Source organism: Sycon ciliatum, chromosome 11, assembly GCF_964019385.1.
Source record: "Sycon ciliatum chromosome 11, ocSycCili1.1, whole genome shotgun sequence".
NCBI lineage: Eukaryota > Metazoa > Porifera > Calcarea > Leucosolenida > Sycettidae > Sycon > Sycon ciliatum.
In genome coordinates this window covers 1965014-1988361 of record NC_088653.1, presented here as the reverse complement: position 1 = coordinate 1988361, position 23348 = coordinate 1965014, and the positions used below count along the sequence as shown (strand labels likewise).

The 23348-nt window shown below is 45.5% G+C and overlaps 1 protein-coding gene and 1 long non-coding RNA gene across 2 annotated transcripts; both read left to right on the top strand.

Annotated features, from left to right (window-relative positions):
- Positions 1-311: 311 nt before the first annotated feature.
- Positions 312-7056, top strand: LOC135827449 (uncharacterized). The gene is made up of 3 exons (XR_010555449.1): positions 312-590; positions 2257-2328; positions 6925-7056. It is a non-coding gene; the product is annotated as an uncharacterized LOC135827449 (long non-coding RNA).
- A 1463-nt stretch (positions 7057-8519) lies between these two features.
- On the top strand, positions 8520-9578 carry LOC135827672 (uncharacterized). The gene has a single exon (XM_065340127.1). It carries the CDS (start codon positions 8520-8522, stop codon positions 9576-9578), a length of 1059 nt encoding a protein of 352 aa, XP_065196199.1.
- The last annotated feature ends 13770 nt before the right edge of the window (positions 9579-23348 follow it).

Below are 23348 nucleotides of genomic sequence, written 5' to 3'. Positions count from 1 at the left end.
GGCGCACTGAAAGTGTGTGAGAGCTAGGTCTCAGGCCGTTGAATCTCTCAGCGCCATGTCAGTGTAGTGGCCTGTTCTCGCACTTTCTGACTGCTTGTTATCTTGTCACAGTCGTGGATAAGAGGTTGGTGTGACTTCGGCCTACTCAAGCTCAACTGGTGAGGGTTGAATTCCCAGAAACACTGTGTATTGAGCAGGGAGCCGCGGGTAGTTGCTTCGTAACTCGTTTTCATGTTATTTCTTCTGTTTATAAACTATGATGTTTATTCTCACTTTTGCTGTTTGGTTTTAATGCTTGACTACAGTTACTACACCATCGCCACTCCGTTATTGTGATCCATCCAGTTCAGTAATTGTTAGATCCAGCACCGAAATAAATTACAAGTCTGCACAGCAACTCTGCAAGGTGTACAATGGAACAATTATCTCAGATCAGTCATTCTTTGATGGATGTTCGCATCGAGTTGCAACCAAAGACATTATAGCGTGGAGGGGAGTGGCAACATTGTCGGGATATGCACATGTAACAATAGCAGGATTCGACGACCCGCAGCCCATAGATCAAAATCGTTACGCTATATGTGAAATACGTAAGTTGTAATTTGCCGGCAAAGATCATCAATAAGAGCAATCCCTTTGAAAACTGTGTGTATGTTTAAATCTGTATCGCACTTGCCATGACTTAAAGTGACATTAAGGTAGTCGGAGACGCGTTTACGATCTTCTCCAATACCTTGGAGGCAAGTGGCAACAGATTTATTGGACAGTAGTTTGTACCTGATGGTTTGTCTCCAGATTTGAATAGAGGGCACATGTGTGTGTTCTTGTGTGTTGTGGGAAAAGCACAAGAGAGAAGCGATTAGTTGATGATTGACGTTAGCGGTGCTGCAATACACGCCTCACAGGACCTTAACATGCACAGAAGAATGCCATCCGAATCTGCAGACTTGTAGGAGTTGAGATTGGTCAGTATGTTCATAACTGTGTCCGCATTCACTGAGGTGAACATGAGTGGTGCATGCGGTGGGCACATGCAGCCCATGTGTCTCCAAAGCAACAAGACATGCTTTATGGTTGTGTGAAAGTCATGCAGAGTGAAACCCAACAGCGTCGATTTTACGTATGAAAATATCGTGCAGTTTCTACTTTAGTTTCCTACGTAATGACGTAGAGCAAAAACTCCATATTGGTTCGTTTCCGGCAGAATGTTAAGCCAAAAATGACTTCTGTACCCTTCAATTTAGTGCGGCACTGAAAGTTAGTACTTTGGGAGAAATGAATTTAGTCAATTTGGTTTTCAGCATAATACAAAATGTTAGCCGCAATCAGCGAAAACGACCCTTATAGATTTTGTAATTTTTCGAGAAAATGGTCAATTTGTGATGTTCAACGATGTTCAGCGCGACGACTTCTTTTACTCCTTGCCTGAAGTAATTTATTTTGAAGTTGAAGTGGTGTCGAGCGGCGACTCCAGTGTTCCTTGATCTTGTTACGTTGGCTGCGGAAGCCAGAGCAGTTCGCAGAGCACACACGGCAGTCATTGTGTACAGCTAGCTCGAGCCTGGTGGGGAGTGGATGCTGAAGAAGCCGCTGAAGTTCGGAGTGAGGATTAGACGTTATTAATTTTGGTTCCGACATCGATGTCAACAGCGAGGCGGAATCATAGCCGTCATCTCCTGCTGCGATGCGGCTCAAGGTGGCCGATGACTCGTCAGAGTCGGAAGATGACGAGTCGTCACCTGAGATAAATTCTGAGTCTGGGGCTAGTGACGGCAGCTGCGGAGGAAGAAATGGAAGACGAGATTGCGGAACGACTCCACGCAGGATGCAGCTGCGAATATGTCGATCATTTCTCCGCACTCATCAGCTATTCATTGTCATTATAGCTCCTTACTGCACTATTTGAAAAGTATTCAAGCTGCCCACCCGTGCACCCACCTTCGAATGCTGAATATTCATTGAAGACGTACACTGTACATCAATCACATACATTGCACGAATTTGGAGTACATCTTGTATATTGGTGTGTACACGCGTTTAGAGTCGGAATATTGAACTTTTTCTTGGCTGAGGTCCTTCAGTAGATGTGTTTCAACAAATTTCTAACCAAAAGGAATTTTGAACATTTTGACCCTAAGGGCTGTTTTCGCTGGTTGGGGCCCATGTATTGAATCCCTTTTCACGTTATGTCTTTCACCAAAAAATCGTTTTATTCACACTTATTTCATGTCGCCTTCTTTTCTTCCTATTTTCAAGGTTGTCTTCCCCGACGATATGACCAGACGAAACCTCAAACACTGCATAGCGATATCACGTGCCGATACGACGGTGAGTGCCGAAATGCTGGACCTGTTGAAATGTGTATTTTAGGACATTCAAGGACATTCAGTATTATACTACTATTACACTATGGAGCTCGCGCTATTCCGCCGACTTGACTTGACACTTGGATGACTCACCACTGCCATCCAGAGAACACGAGAAGTACATCCAACCTTCGACTGGGCAAACCTGCAAGAATGCAAAACTCTCTCCTCTATAAACAGTGTTTCACCCATTCCTAAAAATATCATCGTCGAAGTCGCAACCACTATTTCGTAAACTACTCACATTTTGAAATATACAAATAACCTATGTGGAGATAATAATTTTAATATAGCTATGAATAGGATGAAGGCCGCAGACATCACGCAACTACGTTACTTGTTTGACAGGTATTACATTAGTACTTAACTTCAGTTTCTTTGGTTGTATCCTTAGTTCCGTTTTTTCCCACTGATGATAGGAACGAGAAAATCGATTCTAGGTTTTCAATAATATTTTTGTTATAAAATACACAGTAATACATGTCAAACAAGTAACGTAGTTGCGTGATGTCTGCGGCCTTCATCCTATTCATAGCTATTTTGGAATATGAGAAGAGAAATAAAACGTAACGTTTGAAAACATTTATCAAAACAATGGTGCTATAACAGTAAAGCCTAGTTCGCACTCAATGGGGCGCAACGGGAGGCGACGTAACGATCAACGGGAAGCGACAGGACAGTCTGGCGGCGCCCAATGTGAACACCAGGAACGGGAATGCAACTGTACTGCAGTACGGATTGGGAAGCGATGGCAAGAGTTGGTTCGATTCAACTTTTCATTCCGTAGACAGGCGTATGCGGGGACGCTAGCGTACAAAACAGCCGCATTTTGAGTGTGAACAGGAGACGCCGTCGTGCGCCGACTACTCCAGATTCGTACTTGGAAATGTTTAGCATTTCAAACACTGCACTTTCAATGATAACTCGCAGAATGGCTAAGGAAGCGTTTGTTTGGTACAATCTAGAACAGGATCGCACAGCTGGTGCACATGGAGCAGCCTCATGCCAACCAAACGGTACTCCAAAAACAAAGCAAATTTTGGTGAAAAATATGCCAAACTTGGTGCATTCTTCAAAATTTGTATGGGTCACCATGATCACTGTGTACGGTACGACGAGTCCAACCCAAAAGCGTATGCACGTGATCATTTTGGACCAAAATCAATGTTCCCGCCAGGTTTCACTGTGAAACAGTGAAACTGCTCGGTCTGCTGCGGCCTCGACACCGGAGCAAGCAGAACATGGTCTGGCCGACCCAGAACTGGTGCAGTCCCAACCCAACGCTCTGTTCTGGTGAATCCTGTTCTAATTCTTACCAACCAAACGCGCCGTCACACGACTTGAGTTGAATTTTTGCAAGATAAGGTCTGATGTCACGTATGGTATTTTTAAAAGGAATAGTTCAGGAGCGTGACCGACGAACTATTTTATCATTTCCTGGAGCTATTATTTGAATGGCACACCTTTCGAAGCTACTGTTTTGATGTTCATGAAAAACTGGTATTGTGAACTTGATTCCGCTTCATTCAAGGATAAATAGTTGAAAAGAAGTCCTGAAAAACAAGAAACTGGGTCCAAAAGTCACCCTGTCATGGACTGTGCCTTATGACTGGCGCTGTTCGCTGTGGATCGACGCAACGACTGTTGTTGTCACTATTATTATTTAGGAATGCGAAAGTTCGAAAGAAAATTCGAGTCTGGGAATGAGTACAGAAAAAAAGGTGGAAACTTCGAAAACTTGGACGCGAAGTTGCAGTGATTTGCGAAAGTAACTTTCTCTTTTCTCGGTACGCATTTGACTACAGGGAGTAGTAGTTTTACAGCCCCCTGCTTGAGACTGAGCTGCATATACGGTACGGTACTATAACTTACTATAAGATACAAATAACTTCGAGAAAAAGTCATTTCGCATTGCTAAACCTCACAAATTTTCTTTTTCGAAACAGATTTTCGCGAAATATCACCACCACGAAAAGTTCGAATTTTCGCATTGCTAAACGTCCTTAATTTCCGTCGAGTTTTGTGAAGTGCTGAACTTGATAATTTTCCACCTTGTCACGAGTGTTGTTATCTCATTATCTTTACGCTTTACTCAATCTGCGGACAGCATGCTGTTTCGTTCTTTGTGAACTCATCAACGCAGCACAGAGGAAATGAGGCCGAACCTGATAGCATTGGAAATAAAAATTTCCAATCAGGCCCGAACGTACCTTGCCAGAGTGCTCAAACTGACAAGTCAGTGAGCTCTGCGTAATGCAAACAGCAAAGGCACTACCCCACATGAGAGTGCTCAACTACTACAAGAGCAGGAGCGAAAATATTCAATCTGCGGACAGCATGCTGTTTCGTTCTTTGTGAACTCATCAGCGCAGCACAGAGGAAATGAGGCGTAAGCTGATAAGTTTTAGTCTTTCTTGAGCCAGAACTTGAGCCATTCCCTGTATAATCAATGATGAGAAGGGCCAGAAAACGTTCGGATGCTTTGACAAGTGCCTTATTTCGATTGGATGTGTGTTTGCGTGGATACTTATGACCCAAAACGTACCTTCGTTAGTATTATTTGCCTCCGACCTCTTGTAATAATTATTATTATCATAATTTCCCTCAAACCAGTTAATATTATCATAATATTATCATTATTCTCGTAGCCGTCACGAATTGGACTCACAACGCATGTCTGTGTGAGAGTAGGAAAACGAAATGAAAAAGAAGAGAAGATTCTTGTTATAAAGGTCAAATTTAACATAACCGAATTTGAAAATTAGAGTGCATTCTACAATATGGAGAATTCAAGCGACTTGTAAGGCTAATATTAATGTTAAACTTTGTCACGTCGAATTCTACGTACTAGTTATATTTTCCAAATCAAAAGTGAATTTCAAAAATTTTCCCCTAAGGTCCATTTACGGAGATCATGACTCATTTGTCTTTTTAAAGCGTTAAAACTTTTTGAGGCCAATCACATCAGAAAGATTCACTTATGGTCAGTAACGTAAAATCCCGTCAAAGCGCCCCTACCTCCGCCACCAAGAGTACATAAACCAGAGCGTGCAACTAAGCATATCAGATCTGAAACAGCGCAGTTCGTGCACTACGTCACCCTGATGAGGTCAGCCAAGCCGCGACTTGCGTACAGCTCAAATTTTCATGTTTCATAGCCCGGAAATCAGCAAAATTTGCTTGGTTTTAGACATCCAGTTTCAGTATTTCGGTGTTTTGTGTGACTGTGTACGCTGCGTACATCCACCGACAAGTAAAGTCACCAGGCTATCCGTATCAAAAAACCGAAATCAGGACAAACTCAGTGACCTGCACCACCGCGACTGGTTACGCAACCTTTCACCGTACCTGTGGCTTACCATGCTGTCAGAAATGACGTAGTGCACGAATTACGCTCCCACAGGATCCATCCTGAGTTGCACACTCTGGTTTATGTACTGTAAGACATGTATATATAACGAGGAAGCAAATCTAACGTTTTAACGGATGACATTTCTTCGTTATAATAAGATCCGTTGAGGCCGTACTGCTTCATATATGCTGTGTGTGGATATGGCAGAATACTGCAAGATCGTTAACATATCTTCTCGTTAACCTATGAATTTTGGACAATCGTTAAATTTGCGACTCGTTATAATAACATGTCTTACAGTACTCTTGCCGCCACCCTTCGAGTAGGTCCGCGGGGGGGGGGGGGGGGGGTGGGGGGGGGGGGGGGGAGGGGCGGATGGGCGAGTCCTATTTACCTCATTCAGTACTACATGAAAAAGTACTTGCCATATGAAAACTGTTTGTGCATCTCGTACACCAACCAAAGGTCAAGAGCCAGGGGTCATACAGACCCACCAAAACTCTGGGTTTCTGCGATCCCTGGTGAAGAGGGTGGGCATTGTTGCATACATTCCAATCGGGTCCAGCACTCGACTGCAGTACAGTACGACATCACAGAGTCATACGAGGATACAATCAATCACTTCCTTGAATTCAGGGAGGGGTGCATTGGAATGACTGGGAAGCTCTGGCCAGATTTTACGGTACCACGTTGAAATGACTATATTAGCAATCCTTCGAGGAAGAAGACGACAGCAATGCCCTTGTGCTCGCGATTATTCTGTTCACGAGTTCACGAGAGCAAAAGGGTCGGTTGTTGAAAGGTGAATCAATTCAAAGGGGGGAAAAATTAAAACTTCCCGGCATTTTCAAGAGATCACAATGCATACTAGTACTTTGACGTGTTCAACGTTTATCCAGCACCGTGTGAACTGGATCACTGTTTGCAAGTGATATCTTGGTCAAAGGTGTGAATGTTTTTGAACGTCATGTGAATGGCCAAGTGCGAATATATTCTTTTTCTGCTTCCACAGGCCGTAACCCAGGGAGCTTTAATGTCTCTTTCAGAAGAAAAAAATGGAAAAAAGTTAAGCCACTGTAGCTCTCAAGGAATTGTCATGACAATGTAAAATTGCACCAACTACGCTGATATGCCCAACAAGGTTCAATGGGTTGTATTGATGTTGTCTGTTTGTTGCTCGGTTTTTGTTGTTGTTCATGACGACAGAACTGATCATGGACCACAATACATGCCAACTATCAAAGAGCATAGTGAGAGTCAGCCTTGTCGGCCTCATAACGAGCTACACTACAGCGCAAGCAATCTGTAGCTTTTACAATGGAACAATCCTTTCAGATGCCTCATATCACGAAAGGTGCTCGGTCGGTTTGACCACCACAGATATCATCGCATGGAGAAGAGCACAGGATGGGAGTATGTCTATGTTCAATACAATTGGAGGCATCAATAGACTCACGCTTCTATACGTTGTTTGCGAAATACGTAAGTCCAACTTAAACTTGCTTCAAATGAGCCGTGACAAATAATAATTGAACCAATAGTAATAATAGAAAGAGTGTGTTGCTCCCTACATGGGAGTTCGCGGTTTTCCTGCAGACTTGAATTCTCACTTGACTCACTCACGACTGCCATCCAGAGCACATGAGAAGTCCATCGAACCGTCCACTCGGCAAACCTGCAAGAAAGCACCACTCCCTGCTCAATACACAGTGTTTCGGGGAATTCACCCCTCATCAGTTGAGCTTCAGTCGCCGAAGTCGTTTCAGTGGCCGAAGTCACACAAACCTCTTCTTCACAATAGTAATACTGTGAAGAGAAAAGGATCTATAAGGAGACTTGCACTTCGTACCCTTACTCAAAAAGGTTTTGCTGCAGGGGGCGTTTGCCATTTTTGGGCTCCGCTGGTATTCAGTGCATCTTGCAGTTTTGCCCCTCAGGTGCTAGCTTAGCATGATGGACACAAATGTATGTGGTGATATCACAGTAGATGCTCAGTTTGGTGGTCCAGACCCCGTGCGCAGAGATTCTTTCCGTCAGTGTTGCTCAGCATGTGCAAGTCATTTTTTTCTAAATCCTCGAAGAAATGGAAAAGGATCGTAGTCTTTCCGCCGATCGAAAGAAAAGATTAAATAGTAAAATCGACGACCTGACCTGAATTACTAGCAGGGGTGGGCGGAGAGAAAGAATATGATGAGCAGGTGAGAAATAATAACAATGTGAGACTCAGAGAGGGTGAAGTGTAAGGAGTACGCGCATGGGTATGAGGGGGTGGTGGGGGGTGGGGGGGGGGGGTATGTGTGCGTGAATGCTAAGGGACTAGTCTAAGTTTTGTGACATCTTCTTTCTGTATGCATAGCTTGGGGTTATATTTGCGAATGAAAACAGCTTTCAATACTTGAAGTTCACTAAACCTACGAGCACGGCACAGAACTGTGAAACAAGTGCCATCATAAACTGAAGGACACTGACTGTTGGACAACAGGCGTTTCATTATACTCCTTGCACTTCACCCTCTCCGAGTCTCGCATTTTTATTATTTCTCATGAGAATTTACTTGACTTCGAGAACGCTTACGCAGATTGCACTTTTATCGCTCTCAATCAACAAGATACTGATGCTAAAACAAAGCCCTCTCCATCATTACTCTTCAGAGAATATCATCACAAGTAGAATAATATCTCTCTTCAACGCACAGCGGTTTCCGCAGAGGCAGGTCAACGGCGGATGTGGTCTGGAGCCACCGTTGGTATGCTGCAGCCTGTCAGAAATACAAGAAGCAATTGGTGGTCCTCGGCATTGACATGTCAAAGGCATTTGACTGCATCCGCAGAGACCGTCTACTGGCAGTTCTCAATTCCTTCCTGGACGAGGACGAGATCCGTCTCATCCGTGTCCTACTAGCCAACACGTCCTTCTGTGTACGCATCGGCACAGCAACATCCGAGTCCGCCCACACCACTATCGGGACGCCCCAGGGCAATTCCTTGTCCCCTGTTCTATTTGTAGTATATCTCGAGGCAGCTTTGCGGGATGTAAGGAGCACTGCTATTGCCAGGGCTCGGCCATCATCGGATCTCGGCTTGCCATTTGAAATTGCGTACGCCGACGACGCGGATTTCATCAGCACAGAGTCTGGCTGGTTGGGTGACCTGGTGTCGGTTATCGGTGACGTCCTCAACGGATGGGCTCTGAAGGTAAACCCGGATAAAACAGAAATTACCGTTCTGGGCCGATCCCTGGACAGGGTGGCGGAACAGTGGCGCACCACCAAGAAGCTCAGCTCACTCCTCGGGGATAGCGAGGATGTCTCTCGGAGGGAACAACTAGCCGCTGCAGCATTTCGATCGCTCTGGTCACTATGGAGCCGGCGCAGTACCGTTGGAGAAGAACTGAGGCTTCGTCTCTACAATGCGTTTGTACTACCAGTGCTAGTATACAACGCCGGCACATGGGGACTCACGGCAGCTGCCGAGGGTGGACTCTACGCATTCCACCGCGGCCAGCTCCGTTCACTGATCGGCTTTGTCTGGCCGCAGAAGATCGCGACAACAGCACTCTACGACAGGTGCAAGGCAGAGCCGATCAGCCGGATCATCACCAGAGCTCGGTGGAGGCTATTTGGCCATATCCTTCGACTTCCCAGTGATGCCCCCGCCGTCCTAAACATGGTCAGCTACTTTCAATGTGATGACCACAAGTGGAGAGGCCGCCCTCGCATCACCCTGCCGGTGAAGCTCGACGACGACCTCCAAAGAGCTGCGTGCGGGCGATTGCAGAGCCTGGAAGATTTGGAGCGCCTATCAGACGTAGCTGCAGTTCGAAGCGAATGGAGGCAGCTACTGGATATGATCTGCAAGTAGAGGTTGCGGCGATGAAACCGCGCCGTCACCTTTTTCCCAGATCACGGAAATATCGCTCAATACACTTTAAACATTCTATACACAAATGATTTACAGCTACGTTTGTGCTTGTTGTCTTTATGTCTCCTATATCAACTGCTTCTCTTACCATGTCCAGCATAAGCGAACGTGTGGACTGTGTTTGTGCATGGGCGACTTGCACTTGCACTGTTGACGCTGCCGCGGGAATGCATATAATAATAATAATAATAAAATGAGCCCCGGCCAGCGAAAACCAGCACTTGTGTACTTGATATCAATCATCAAAATGTGACGTCAAAGTTTGGGACGGCCAGTGAGCTGGCTTTTGAAGATTCTTTTTCGATCGAGTGGGTGTCTTTGTTGTCAAAGGAGTTTCAAGTGTCTTCAAATGTCTCTGGTCAATTGATTTTAGCGCCAGGTGAGAGCTCGTCACAGAGAGGTTGAGTTTCGACACAGCGATGGCGACAGGTGTCGCGACAAGGACTTAGGTCCAGAGTTGTCAGCGTGAGACTCCCTGTACGAAGCGGCGCTGAAAGTTATTTCGCGATCGGAATTATTTCTTTGATGGCGGTCTCGCTGAGTTTGTTCAGCAGTGGCGAGTCTCATATGCATAGCAACGAAGAGCCCTCATAAAATCGACACTGGGTACTGGTGGCGACGATAGTCAGTGCTGGAGTAATAGCGACTGCGAGGAGAAGCTGAATGTCGACCCGCTGAGCGATCCGTATTTCTACATCGACAACAATGATGTTGCAGACACTGATGGAGGGCTTCTCACGGCGCAAAACAGAGTGTAGTATTATCAGTACTCTACCTTGCCAGACGACGCCAAGCTGGCTGCTGCCTGTGCTGTGAAAAGGGATCCCTAAAAAGTCAAACCGGCTGAACGCTTTGGGGCAACATCTTCACGTGCTACAAAACGCGAGTATTCGCTCGTATCATTGAAATACAATTATGCTGAAATCATGGTCTGAGTGAAAGTGTGCAAGGGAGTGGATGTCAGTGGTATCGGTCAGTTTATATATCAGTATGGCAAGCTTTGGGACAACGCTCAAACTGCCACCACAGAGGTCCCTGAACACAATTTGGAAGGCCAGCCACCAATCATCGTTTTGCACTCCGGTGTTGTAAAGAAGGTAATGGTGTATACGGAATATCGTCACACTTCTGAACAACTCATGCCTGCAGCACCAAGAGGGCAAGCCTGACTTGCATTCTATTTACTTACATGTACCTGTTCCACATCACAATCAGAAACTGTAGGATCTACTTGCATGGAGTCACTAGGCATGGATGCTGCGCCAACTGTACCGAATCTTGACCTGTGTGACTTCAAACTCTATTTTCCATGCTTTCGCTTATCAGATTGTCACCAAACTTGATAACTTGAATGATTAATAGTGTAGAATCAATTTCGAGCGAAAAAATAATTTTTGAAAAAATTACACATGTTCAGGTTTCTGTTGGCTGGGGCTCAAATAGTAAATGAATCATTTTTTTTCGTTATTCTGTGCACAGCGCTGTACTGTAACGTACCTGTCATTGTCAATGGCACTGCTGACAGAACCATGGTCCGATTCACACGCAGTGTTACCTATTCATGCCAAGAGGGTCAGGTGATCGTGGGTGATGCCACACCAAATTGCATGGCTGATGGAAATCTCACTTCAGTGCCCTACTGTGATGGTAAGGGTTTGGATGGATAACAAAGTTAATAGTGAAAAAGAGTTATAAATTTATAATACTCCAAGTATGAACTTTTTTCTTGAGTTCCGGAGAGTTTGAGGTAGGAAGAATACCCTCACTAGAACAGTCAAACCTAGGGATAATTTCCATCCTTCTTCTTTTTCTTCTCTTGACCTTATGTCCAGTTCTCAATTGCAGTGTACCTACTATACAGTTTGGAATGATGAATTCTAGTGTTGAAATGATCTCACCGGATACTCGTTAGCTCGCTCGCCAGAAGCCAGAAACTCGGCTCGTTTGTGCGGCCAGCTCGTTTGCACTGACGAACACCGTACACCGTACTCCGTACACATGGCAGTACATGTCGACCGGGGAGTCGTAAAATATTTTACGACTCCCTGGTCGATCGAGAGTCCAGTCCCGCACAAAGTGAAAATCACTCGCAGTTGCAGTGACTGTATGCCTGCACGACACTTTGAGTTGTTTCAGTTGTCGTTGCAGCTTTGGTGGGCTCTACTGATGTTCCGCATCTGCTGACCTGTCGCAGGATATGCTTCGGTCACCTCCATTCGAGTGAAAGTTACGCTCAGTCGTTGGGAAGTTTTCTCCCGCGATGCAGCGAAGACCAGGGCTGCTTCCCATCTTTGCAAAACCGTCTTTTCTTTCAAAGGCTGCTCAAAGACGGCGCTGAAAAGACATCTCGACACAAAACCACAGTCCGAAGTGAAGCAGCAGCAACCCCAAATGCCGGCGGTGATAATTTGAACCATCTGAAAAAATTGAACTTAAAAAACCCTTTAACCGTCATATAAATTTCACCCATTGAAACGCCGAACGAAATTTCAACTTTGCCAGGTCATAACTTTAGTTGTACTCACTCGATTTTTATAATCTTGGGCTCGTTGGAAAGCTCTGGACGAGACCAGCACGATGATACCACATTCTTCGCCTCAGCCGTCACACAACCAGCGCTGGAACGCAGCGACGTCGTCTCAACGCCAGGCATGCAATCGACAAGTTCAAAACTCCGCCATGGCCGTCTCCTTCATCGTAGAGTGTTCAAATTTTTTTTGAGAGATCGAGCATTTCGTGAGGAATATGTTGGTCGCGAGCAACAGTCACAGAGCGCGCGAAGAAACGGGGAAATCCCGTGACGACGTCAGCCGCGCGCCCAGCGCAGCGGAAGTGACAAGCGTGCAGTACTCAGCGCTTGATAACTCTGCTCCACTACAACGTAGCTCAACGCGGATTTCTGCAACAGAAAGCAACAGAAAATTCGCAACCGAATCGATAGTAAATTTTCTATCGTGGGTAAAAAATCACTCCAGTGCGAGTATTTCAAATGATGGATCGAATTCGACCCACAAATGTATGGTCTGACGGTTTGTCACATCAATGAAACTCGTTAGCTGGCTCGATAGGTTGCTCGTTAGGGGAACTGATCGCTCGTTTGTTATAGATACGCTCGTTTCAACACTAATTAATTCTTCATTTGGGCTACGTACTGGCATGAGTAACGATACACTCATTCAACCTGGTGATACTTTTCAGTACACATGTCAGGATGGGTACTTTTTTCAAGGAAGTTCCACAGTTACATGTTTTGGTGATGGTAGTCTTTGTCCAGTACCATTATGTTATTGTAAGTACTTCAATCATGTCCATCATTTCTTGCTTGTTTCTTCTTCATATATCTTGCTGTGCTTTGCTGCTGGAGTGCACATGCAAGATGTGCTAAAGCGATTGACAAGTGTAGACCATCAGTACCGTTGGTCCGTGTCGTGCATTATTGTCGCACGAGCGGTTTGTTTAGTAACTGGTGTCGTTTGTGGACATTATAGCGTAATTTGTAGTTCCTTGGCCTTCATTTCTACTTATAAATGATAATCCTTGGCTCTGCAGCCGAGTCTATCATTGTTCTTGTTATCCTTTTTCTGCGTGCAGTTCCCGAATGCAGTGTGCCTGCTATTGCACATGGCATTGCTGATAGGATGGATATTCAGTATAATGATACTGTGATCTATTCTTGCAACAAGGGATTTTTGCTTGAAGGTGATAGCACACCAAATATGTAAATAATAGACGGAGGAATAACAGTTTTATTTAAAGTAGCAATGAAAGAACAAAACCCCGCCGTCATGGTTGTTTTTATTTTTTCTATAAGAAAGTCCATTATTAGTGCAATTAGGAGTATAATCGATGCAGACATGGCCAGAAAACAACGGAATTGTGCTGCCCGGTACGTTGGTAGGACTCTTCAACACCTGAACGCACGTATCAGACAACATGTGCCGTTGCACTTATTACCACCAGCAGCCAGAGTAAAGCGGCCAAAGCGTGGTAGGCCGTGTAAGAACCCAGTTAGCTCAGTAGACAAACACGCTGTGCCGACAGCGCCGCCTGTTCCCGTGCCACCACCGGCCCCACCACCTGGGGTGCCGTGGGTGGCTGGGGCTGGGGTGGGTTTGCCATCATTGACCTGGCCACCACTTCTCGACCCACTGCAAACGGCAGCGGAGCCTACTCTAGCACAACATCATCGTCCCGGAATGGAGGAGGGGCCACCGAGAGACACTGAACCTTCACCTCGGCAGTTGCCTTTGCCTCCACCTGAGCCACCCCCTTTACCTTTGGTGACTACCGAGACTGTGGTCCCCCCCGTGCTGGGATCCACGGTGCCGACTGTGTCTGGACAGAGAGGGAGATCATCGACAAACCAAAATGAAACCAATATCCTCACTCATAGACCCAGAAGAAGCACAGCAAACTATTCACTTGAAATTTATGCACGGAATGGACTTGGCCCACGCAAAATGGACAATGGAAATGGGTGTGCAGTAGCAGAGAACCCAGCAACGGTGACGCGGAGCAGCGGTCAAACGACTTGTGATGCTGGTGGAGATGATGGAGCCATGTTGGAGGCTGATAAGGAGTGCAGTGAGACTGAGCATCAAACGGATGATGAGGAAGTGACTGATGATGATGATGACGGTGGTGATGAGGACGATGATGATGAAGATGAGACGGAGGACGAGGATAGGGCGGAGGAGGTCGAAGGAAAGGAGCGGGATGAGACGGAAGAGAGCGACGTGAGCAAAAAGTCAGCTGTATTTTGTCACTTGTTATCACGTCCAGATTGTCTTAGTGTGTACGATGATTCTCACTTTTCTGTTTTGTGCCGTGCAAGTTATGTTAAGCAGTTGAAGGTTCTGGAAGCTGTATGTATTCGTGTGCATAATCCTGTTCTTTGTAAACAAAAGAAGCACGTAGTCGCGCTAAAGTTGTTCTCGTAGCTGGTTATCAGATGTAAATGTTGTGTCATGTTGCACTGTATCACTTCTTGCTTTGTGGCTGCACTCAGTTATATACGTTAGCACTATGTTTGACACCTATTATGTAATGCTGTAGCACTTCCTTTGTTGTTCACACTTTTAATTAATTATGCTGTTATAAAATGTTCTATTTTTGTACACAGTACCCTCAGTTCCGATACTATTCACTGATGAGCGGAACACGAAAATCGATTTTGAATAACATAAAAATCCTTAAAAATTCCATGAACTCGTTGTTGTCTGGCCATGTCTGCATCGATTATACTCCTAATTGCACTAATAAAATTGCTTTCTCCACGCCGACTCTTTAAAGTCCATTATCTTCCCGAATATGTGCGAGATGTGGTGGCAGGGCCAGGCTGCTCTGCCGACCTTGAAGGTCTCAACGCCTTCACAGACAAAACGTGCCATAGTGCAGTAGAACAACATGCATTTTTCTAATTTCTTCTGAAGTGTATGATTTATTGCATTTTAAACCATTGTGGTAATTTGCCCGTAAAAAACAGTAGAACCATACCGAGGGGAGGAGGAGGGGAAATGAATAATGGTGAGGAACAATGACAATGGGTAGATGGTCGTGAGAGAAGCAGAGTGAAAGATAACGTCACATTGTGGTAAGGAAGGGGGGGGGGGGAGGATGATAGTGAGGCGCTGGTCTAAACCGTTGCATATGGTGTCGGCGACTGTTTGCCAGTTCAGGTGCAGCAGATACTTGTTGCACTTTTTCTTGAGGGACTGGAGCAGTCTGGGTTGCGGGCGTGCTAGTAGAATAGTCTCTGGGAGGCTATTCCACCAGGAAATAATGCAGTCTTAGTAGTAACCCCGGAGGCTGCTACAAGATCGACCACCCACTGGTCGGGGGTTGGTTGGAGGTGGAAGGATGGGCTTATTGTTGGAAGGTAGGTCAACTTGAAGGTGAATGAAAGCGCAGCAACTAGACGGCAGTGTATCAGAGTATGAGCCACGCAACACTAAAAAGTGGCTTAGAATTTTGCCAACAAATCGAGAAAATAAAGAAAACGTAACTGCTGGCAAAATTCTTCTTTTAGGTTTTCAACACTTTGTGGTGGGTCTGATCTACTCACCTCCCATCGCTTCAGGAGCTGCATCTGCGCCTTATTTCATAGAGGATAGTGGAACTCCAATGAAAACTCGGGCCTTCAGCCTAGTCTCACGCAAACTGTGAATGTTTTCATTGAAGTGCATAGTGTTTCATGTTTGGAGAGGATCCTAACCAGACATGTCGAAAATGTTCTAAGGCCAAGATTGGACATGAGGTTGGTTGTTCCAAAGAGGAACACATACTTCTTGCCGACCTTGCCACTTGACCGACTAAAGACTGCCAGCCGAAGTTTACGATGAATGACTAATATCAAGAGTCCATAACCCCCCAGAGTGTGCAACTCCAGGCTGGGGTCTGGCGCAACGAAATCCAAACATTGCGTCATCCGGTCCATAGTCAAGCATCGGCGGATGGGGCCATGTGCATATCTGGTACATCCGCTACTCACTACATGACGTATGAAGTTTGGATTTCGTTGCGGCACTGATTTGTGCTGAGAAGGATCACGAGTTGCACACTCTAGGGGGTTATGGACTCTTGTTAATATCGCCGAAGTCGTAACATCTAAGGCCTAAATGGGAATGGGGATAATTTATTTTCTTGTTCTTCTTCTCTGTTGGCCTTATGTCCAGCTCTCAATTGCAGTGTACCAGTTATACAAAATGGTATGAGTAATGCTTCACTCGTTCAATATGGTGCTGCTGTTCAGTTTACATGCAAGCATACATACTTTCTGTTGGGGAATTCATCAGCTACATGCAACGGTGATGGTACATTGAGCTCAGTGCCAATATGTTATAGTAAGTGTAAAATACTTTCTTTCCAAGTACTGCAAAACATATTGTAAGCGACCTCTTGGTTTAGCGACCATGTGCTCTTCACAACCGCTTTTCCATGCACCGACAGTTTTACACAGACGCGGTGGGACCAGGTTCTAAAGACCACCTGGCTTTAACGACCGGTTTTGCTTGCACCTTGGGCTGGTTTTACTGCACAGCTAGCTAATACATGAGCTGTGATCAGCTAAAACAAACAAGGAGCTTTTGGCTCAAAAGTAGAGCAAAAATGTTTCATAGTGGTGCGTCGAACTGGTCATTTTCAAAGAAGAAAGGAGAGGGATCCTTGCTGATTCGAGTCTCTCATTTAATCCCAATGCGGCTCACCATCAGTTCCAGATCATGTGCCCTTGAGGTTTGGTACTTTGCCTCGAGAAGGCTCCAACATACTACGCTGTGCACGCGGTATGCCACTCTGTTTCGCAAGTCGCACAAAAAGAAAGCGTGAAGTGCTTTAAAAGTGTGAAAGGGGGAAGCTGTTAGGTGGAGTTGGTATGAAATTGTCCGTTATTGTAACCAGCGCTGAACCGACCCCGTAAACCCTGAGTGCACCAGCACAGGACAAATGTTCGAGATGATGCTGCGTGCCTGGTGTCATGGGGCACAAGCCCAACGCGCTTTTAAGGCAGGTGCAAAGCAAAAGGAGTTGATCCTGTATGCCTGTGCCTTTCACAATCAGCAGAAACACTGAAATTGACTAAAATTGTTGAAATTGAATATTAAATATACTGCATGACTGGACTGATGTCATCATGTACTCAGGTACTGCTGGTTTGCTTGCATTTTAGCTGTTTGGCCGAAATGGATGCTGCTCTGAGGACTTTGGTGAACCTTACCTGCACTCGTGGTACAGCGGAAAAGGAACATACGTACATGTGTGTTTTGTTCCCGGTTTGAAAGTCGAGAGACGACTTCCGTGACTTGGAAAGGGATAGAGAGGGTCAAAGGCCCGTCTCTAAAGGATTTTTGAGTGCGCCTGGTATATTTTAATGTTGATAGGAACTTCTCAGACCAAAGTGAACGCGAAGGGTGGGCGTACAGTTTTCTTGTGGATTTTTTTCGTATTTATGTCTAGTCTTCATTCGGCCAACTTTGCTTCATTCTCTTTGAAAAGTGACGCTGGACAAAAGTTCGATTCACAAAGGTATGTTGACTTTCAATGTACCTGTAGACGCACCATTACTAACTATGTTAGTTTAGATGTGAGTTCACCAATGCCGAAGCACCCCCCCCCCCTCCCATAATCCACTGCACGCACGCACATATATGGTAGCACGTGTAATCAACCATGCCCATTACCCGCAAACACACCCAAGTGGTTTTACAGGATCCTTGCACACATGGTTTTTGTTCTCATGGTCTGTATTTGTTCCTGATCTCGTTTTGTATGACTGAAGGGCTGAGCGGCCCAATAATTTGCAGGCCTCCAAACATTATAACAAGAATAACTGAAGAGCTATTCAATTACACTTCAGCACAAGGGCTGTGTAGCAGTCACAATGGCACAATTCTCTCTGAAGCGTCGTTCCACGATGGGTGCTCAATAGGCTTGACAGACTTTACCAGGAGGGCATGGAGAGGATTACCGGACACGAATAACAAGGCGTTGAATACATTTGGTGAACGTGTGGACCTGTCACGTCGTTTTCTCGTGGTGTGCGAGATACGTAAGTCGACCTTAATTCTCTTTAGAAGAGAGATTTATTTCTTTACACGTACAAGCTCATAGAAGAACTGATAAAGTGATTATAAAACCCTAAAGCAGCTGTAAAATAATAAAAATGCATTGAATTTGAGGCATTAGATTGTGACAGAGTTGAAGAACGGCAACTGACGGAGCAGAACCCTCAACATCAGGAAACACGACCACCTGAATCATCGCCTCCACGCACACAGAACAAATAAAAAACAGCACTAAGTCGCAATGCAGGATCCGGGCTTCCTTTGCTTCCTGTTGTTGTTGTTTAAAAAATTTATTCTCACAATGGCCAGTGACCAATAAGAGATAATAATTATAGTGAGATTAGTATGATGCGGAAGCTTCATGGCTAGCAGTGATCAAACTAGCTGTACGGGTGAGCGTTGTTCGTGCACCAGCAGATTGATTTGAGGAGCAGGGTTGATGCATTTTGCTTAAACAAAGCTGGTACAGTCTACTCGCGATAAGTCGCGCACTTTTAAGTCACGCACTCGCGATAAGTCACGCACTTTTTCATCCAGGACATCCATCTCAAGAATTTTTTATTTCTCGGGATTTTGTGGATTTCGTGAATATTTGCGAATGATGTGGTTTTCAATGATGGAGCTTGAATACTGTGAAGGTAAGAATATAATTATTATGTGCATATTGTATGAGAGCCTTCTCCCTCAGGATCACCCACGACAATCCAAGTTTGTCAGTCACAAACTTCTCCCTTCGAAGCAAAATATACTTCACTAGCCGCTCCTTAAATTTTCCCGAACTGGGAACTTCTGTTGCGTACTCCCTGTGGACCAGACGGATTAGCATCGGCGAGTTTGCCAGCTTCAGCATCCCTCAGCCAGCCGCGGAACATCGCCTCCGGAACATTGTTCAACTTCGCAAATTTTCGAGCGGAGGTTTTTCCACTCTCACGATAGAGACGAACCAAACGCAGTCGATCAGCCACTGTTCGCTGTTCTTTCGTTTTCTTATGAGAAGGCATCGTCAAGCAAAGGGAAACGAAGTGTTTACACGACGGAAACAGAAGTGCGTCTTGTCAAATCCCTACCAAAACGGCAAAAGTAACGGAACGTCGTTACTTGTCTTTCTCGATCATGCCTTCATATCGATCATGGCTTCACGCTGTGGTAGATCTACGTCTCGTGTACAGCAGTGTATGACAGTGTAGACTACAAACAGTACAGTGTACCGTGCGCATGCAGCTCAGCTCCCATCACTTCATGCATCAGTACTTGTACGCGTGTTCAGCACACATGTCCATAATTATGCAGAAGAAAAAATGACGGCTGTACATATGCATGACGTGGTGCATAATGTAAGTCGCGCACTCGCGGTAAGTCGCGCATTTTCTATTCCAGGACACTGTGCGTGACTTATCGCGAGTAGACTGTAATTAAATATCGCGTAACGTTGATGCGAGGCCAGTAAAATTATGGAGAGATTTGTACAGAGGGGAACCCAGGCAGCGGTCGGTTCTTGCAGTTGGCAAATGCCAAGGATGAGTATGCCGGAAGTTATAGCCTATGTTGACACAATTTGGGGTTGCGAGCATTAGAATATGAGGCGGGGTGTAGCTGTGATGGATGGAGTGAGCAAATGATATGTGTTTCACTTTAAAGCGGGAGACGAGAGTGGGCCATTTGATGCAGTGTAGAAGGTCAGAGTGGTTGATATGGGTGTAGAGAGGGAGGCGGAGGCATAATCGTGCGGCTTTCTGTTGGATTGTTGTTGAGCACCTGTACTAAAAAATCAACCAAGAGACGGTAGATAGATAACTGCTGTGTCGTTTCTTGGCCTGACCTTCTAGTTTTCATCGCTGCTGGTGTCTCAGGGCGCATCTGCAAGTGCGTCAACCTGCAAAAACGTCGACATTTTTTTAATCTCCTCCAAGCTACACTGCGCTTCTTTGATTTTTTCACTCGATAGGCACAACTTCCACGAACGATAGTGTTATATTTATTATAGTTATTATAGTTGGAAAGTTTTTATTCCGTCCTGAGATTATTTGAATTTGTTTGGTTGATGTTCGAAGCGAAACGCTAATTTTAATAAGTCGGACCAAGTACGTTTATGAGAAGGTGAGATGCTGTTGGGCTGTGGGTTAAAAGTAAAAAGTGATTTACATCAACACTTCTTTTTTTTGCGCTGTTTTACCACCTTCTTACTGATTTACATCACTTTGAATTTTACAAGTATGGGAAAGGATGAGCGCTGCAGGAGCAGATTGAGTTAATCAGCAGTGAGCAGGTCGGGAGGAGACGTCACGAATGCCAGCAGGGAGGGCATTGTAGTATTCTAGGAACTTGTACAGTGGGGAGTCTTTACAACGATCGGTTCTGGAGGGTGGTTGGTGCCAAGTACGTGCATGTCAAATGCTATGCTGGGCAATAACTTGAGCGGGGGTGTTGAGCATGCATAATTATGTGTTGTGGGGCATATTGGTATTTTATGGAGTGTGCAAGAAGGGTGAGCTTCACTTTGCGGCGAGAGAACATTGTCGGCCATTTGAGCCAATGGAGCAGTGTTGAATGATTCAAAGGAGTGTAGAGGGGGTGACGGAGGCAAATTCTGGCCGCCTTGGGCTGGATTCGCTCAAGATGGTCAAGGGCTGCGATTGAGAGCGGGGTGACAGCAATGAATGCATATTCAATTATAGGTAGGATATAATGAGAGAGAGAGAGTAATTTAGAGTGTAGAGTTGATTTGCACCTAAAGAGAATTTAATAGATTTTACAGCTTTCTTCAGCACGAAGTCAAGGTGGGCTGACCATCTTAGATCGTGCTGAAAGATGATGCCTAGGTGACGATGTTGTGTTACTGTTTCTAGTAGAGTTTGCCCAAGTTATATTTCGGGTAGTTGAGGTGGGGGTCTGTTAGCATGGCAGAGGGCATGATGACGGTTTTCATTTTTCAACATCTGAAGCGCAGTGGCTGGGTGGTATAAGGGGTTGCTTGAAATTCATACTGTTGTGGGTTCGAATCCTGCTTGTCTCTCTTCCTTTGTCTTCTTTCTTTCAAATTTTTTGAAGTGGAGACAAAATTGCTAAGTCCCTCCAAAGTTGAAAGATTACAATGCATAAGTGGTCGATACAAGTGGTCGATATTACGGCGATATGGGTAATATAGGACCAGTCAAGGATCACAAGAATTAGTGGAGGTCGATATGGAAGAGTGATATAAACAGCATATATTGACCACTTGTAATGACCACTTATTATTGACCACTTAGCCCGGGGACTTAGAACTTTTTCCTCAAAATCAGAACTAAAAGAAGAAAAATCTGAAGTCAAATGTTGAGATTTGAACCCAAACTGTCAGATTCCCAGTCAAAGAACTTGGGGAACATACTACAAGTGACAACTGAAAACGTCTGTTTATAGAGAAGTAATGTCCAATATAAACGGCATATGTACATAAGAAAGGTTTGCTCCCCACACCGGAGCTCGCGCTATTCCGCCGACTTTACTTGACACTTGACTGACTCACGACTGCCATCCAGAGCACACGAGAAGTCCATCGAACCTTCGACTCGGCAAACCTGCAAGAAAGCACCACTCCCTGCTCAATACACAGTGTTTCGGGGAATTCACCCCTCATCAGTTGAGCTTGAGTAGGCTGAGGAAGATTGTGCCTGAAGAACACCACTTATATAGTGCTCTCCAGGCACAAACATCACCAGGGATACAAACTTACAGAGACGCTCCGCTTCCAGCGCGACAAACACCTCGTGAACACCAGATAGCAGCGTGAGTCAGTTTCGCTCCTGGACGGTGAGGCATGTACATACTATGTTCTATTACAATAGTATTCCTTTTTTCTTATAAACACAGCTAAAGCAGGTTAGGCATGCCATGTCATGATAAATCTATCATTGCCCTCATAATCGGTCAATATATGAAATTAATATAGACCTCGTAAAAGACCTCGGGGACCTCGGTCTTTTACTCATCCTATCATTCATATATAGACCTCTTCAATCGTGCAATAATAGATACATGTAGATTGAGAAGACGGAGGCCGGTATAACAAATGCGTACTGTAGATATCAGCCGAACATTCGTTACTATGTTACAGAAACTCTGGAAGGAATGAAACCAGCTGGTTCAAAGCAGGTGTTGGCAACGATTTTACGGACACGAGACACAAAGCAATGACTATTTTGGGTGGTTCTAATGTCAGTGGGGTGGCAGCAGATACAAAGATGAAAGTGGCACGCGAGTAGGCATTCGCACTGGCAGGCGGGACAAGTTGGAGAGGGCGCCGCACGCTGCTGGAGAGACTATAGCCCAGCTCCATAAGGGCAGAGGTCTTGTGGTGGACTTTTTTGCCTTCGGTTCAGTAGCGGAGGGAAACACACCATACTGTCTCAAGACGCCTCGTGCCGATCTGGCCTGGAGACACTCAAGGACCGCCGCTTGGGATGTGGACAGATGGGACTGCCACAGTGTTGAGGGGTATTCAATGGTGGGTCAATCATAACCAGTATAAAGCCGGTTTGTAACTTCCGGCATTAGGCGGCTCGACATGTGGGCAAGTAGCACCATGCGTTGGCAAAATTTGGTGGTGATTGTTTCGATGTAGCACTGGAAGTTGAGGTGGCTATCAATTTGCACGCCAAGATGTCAGTGCCTGTGGACCGTGCACACTTCTTCCTGGTTCAGTCTCAAGTGCCCGATTTTTGGAGGGTCCCGTCCATTGGTACGAGAGGAGAATGTTACTTGGAAGGCCTATGTGGGGTTAAGGCAATCACCTTCTTAGTCGACACATTTCAGAGCGGCATCCATGGCAACTTGGAGTGGGTAACTATGATCCTGGGAAGAGGGAGTGGTAGGTGCAGCGACTTCAGTTCTAATGGTCGTGTCATCGGCAAAGAGTAAAACTTGCCAGTGGTCCTCATCTGGGATGGTCTGCGGGAGAGAGTTGATGTACAGAAGTAACAGGATAGGGCCGAGATGGGATCCTTGTGGTTCGCCAGCGGCTGTAGGGCGGGTTGTGGATACAGAAGTGACTTTTTCCGTGAATTTCCGGTCACCAAGGTTTTTGGAGAACCACGAAAGTGCGTTCTGGGTTGCAAACGTGCCCAGATGGTAGAGGAGGACTGGATGCGGCACTTTGGCGAACGCCTTAACG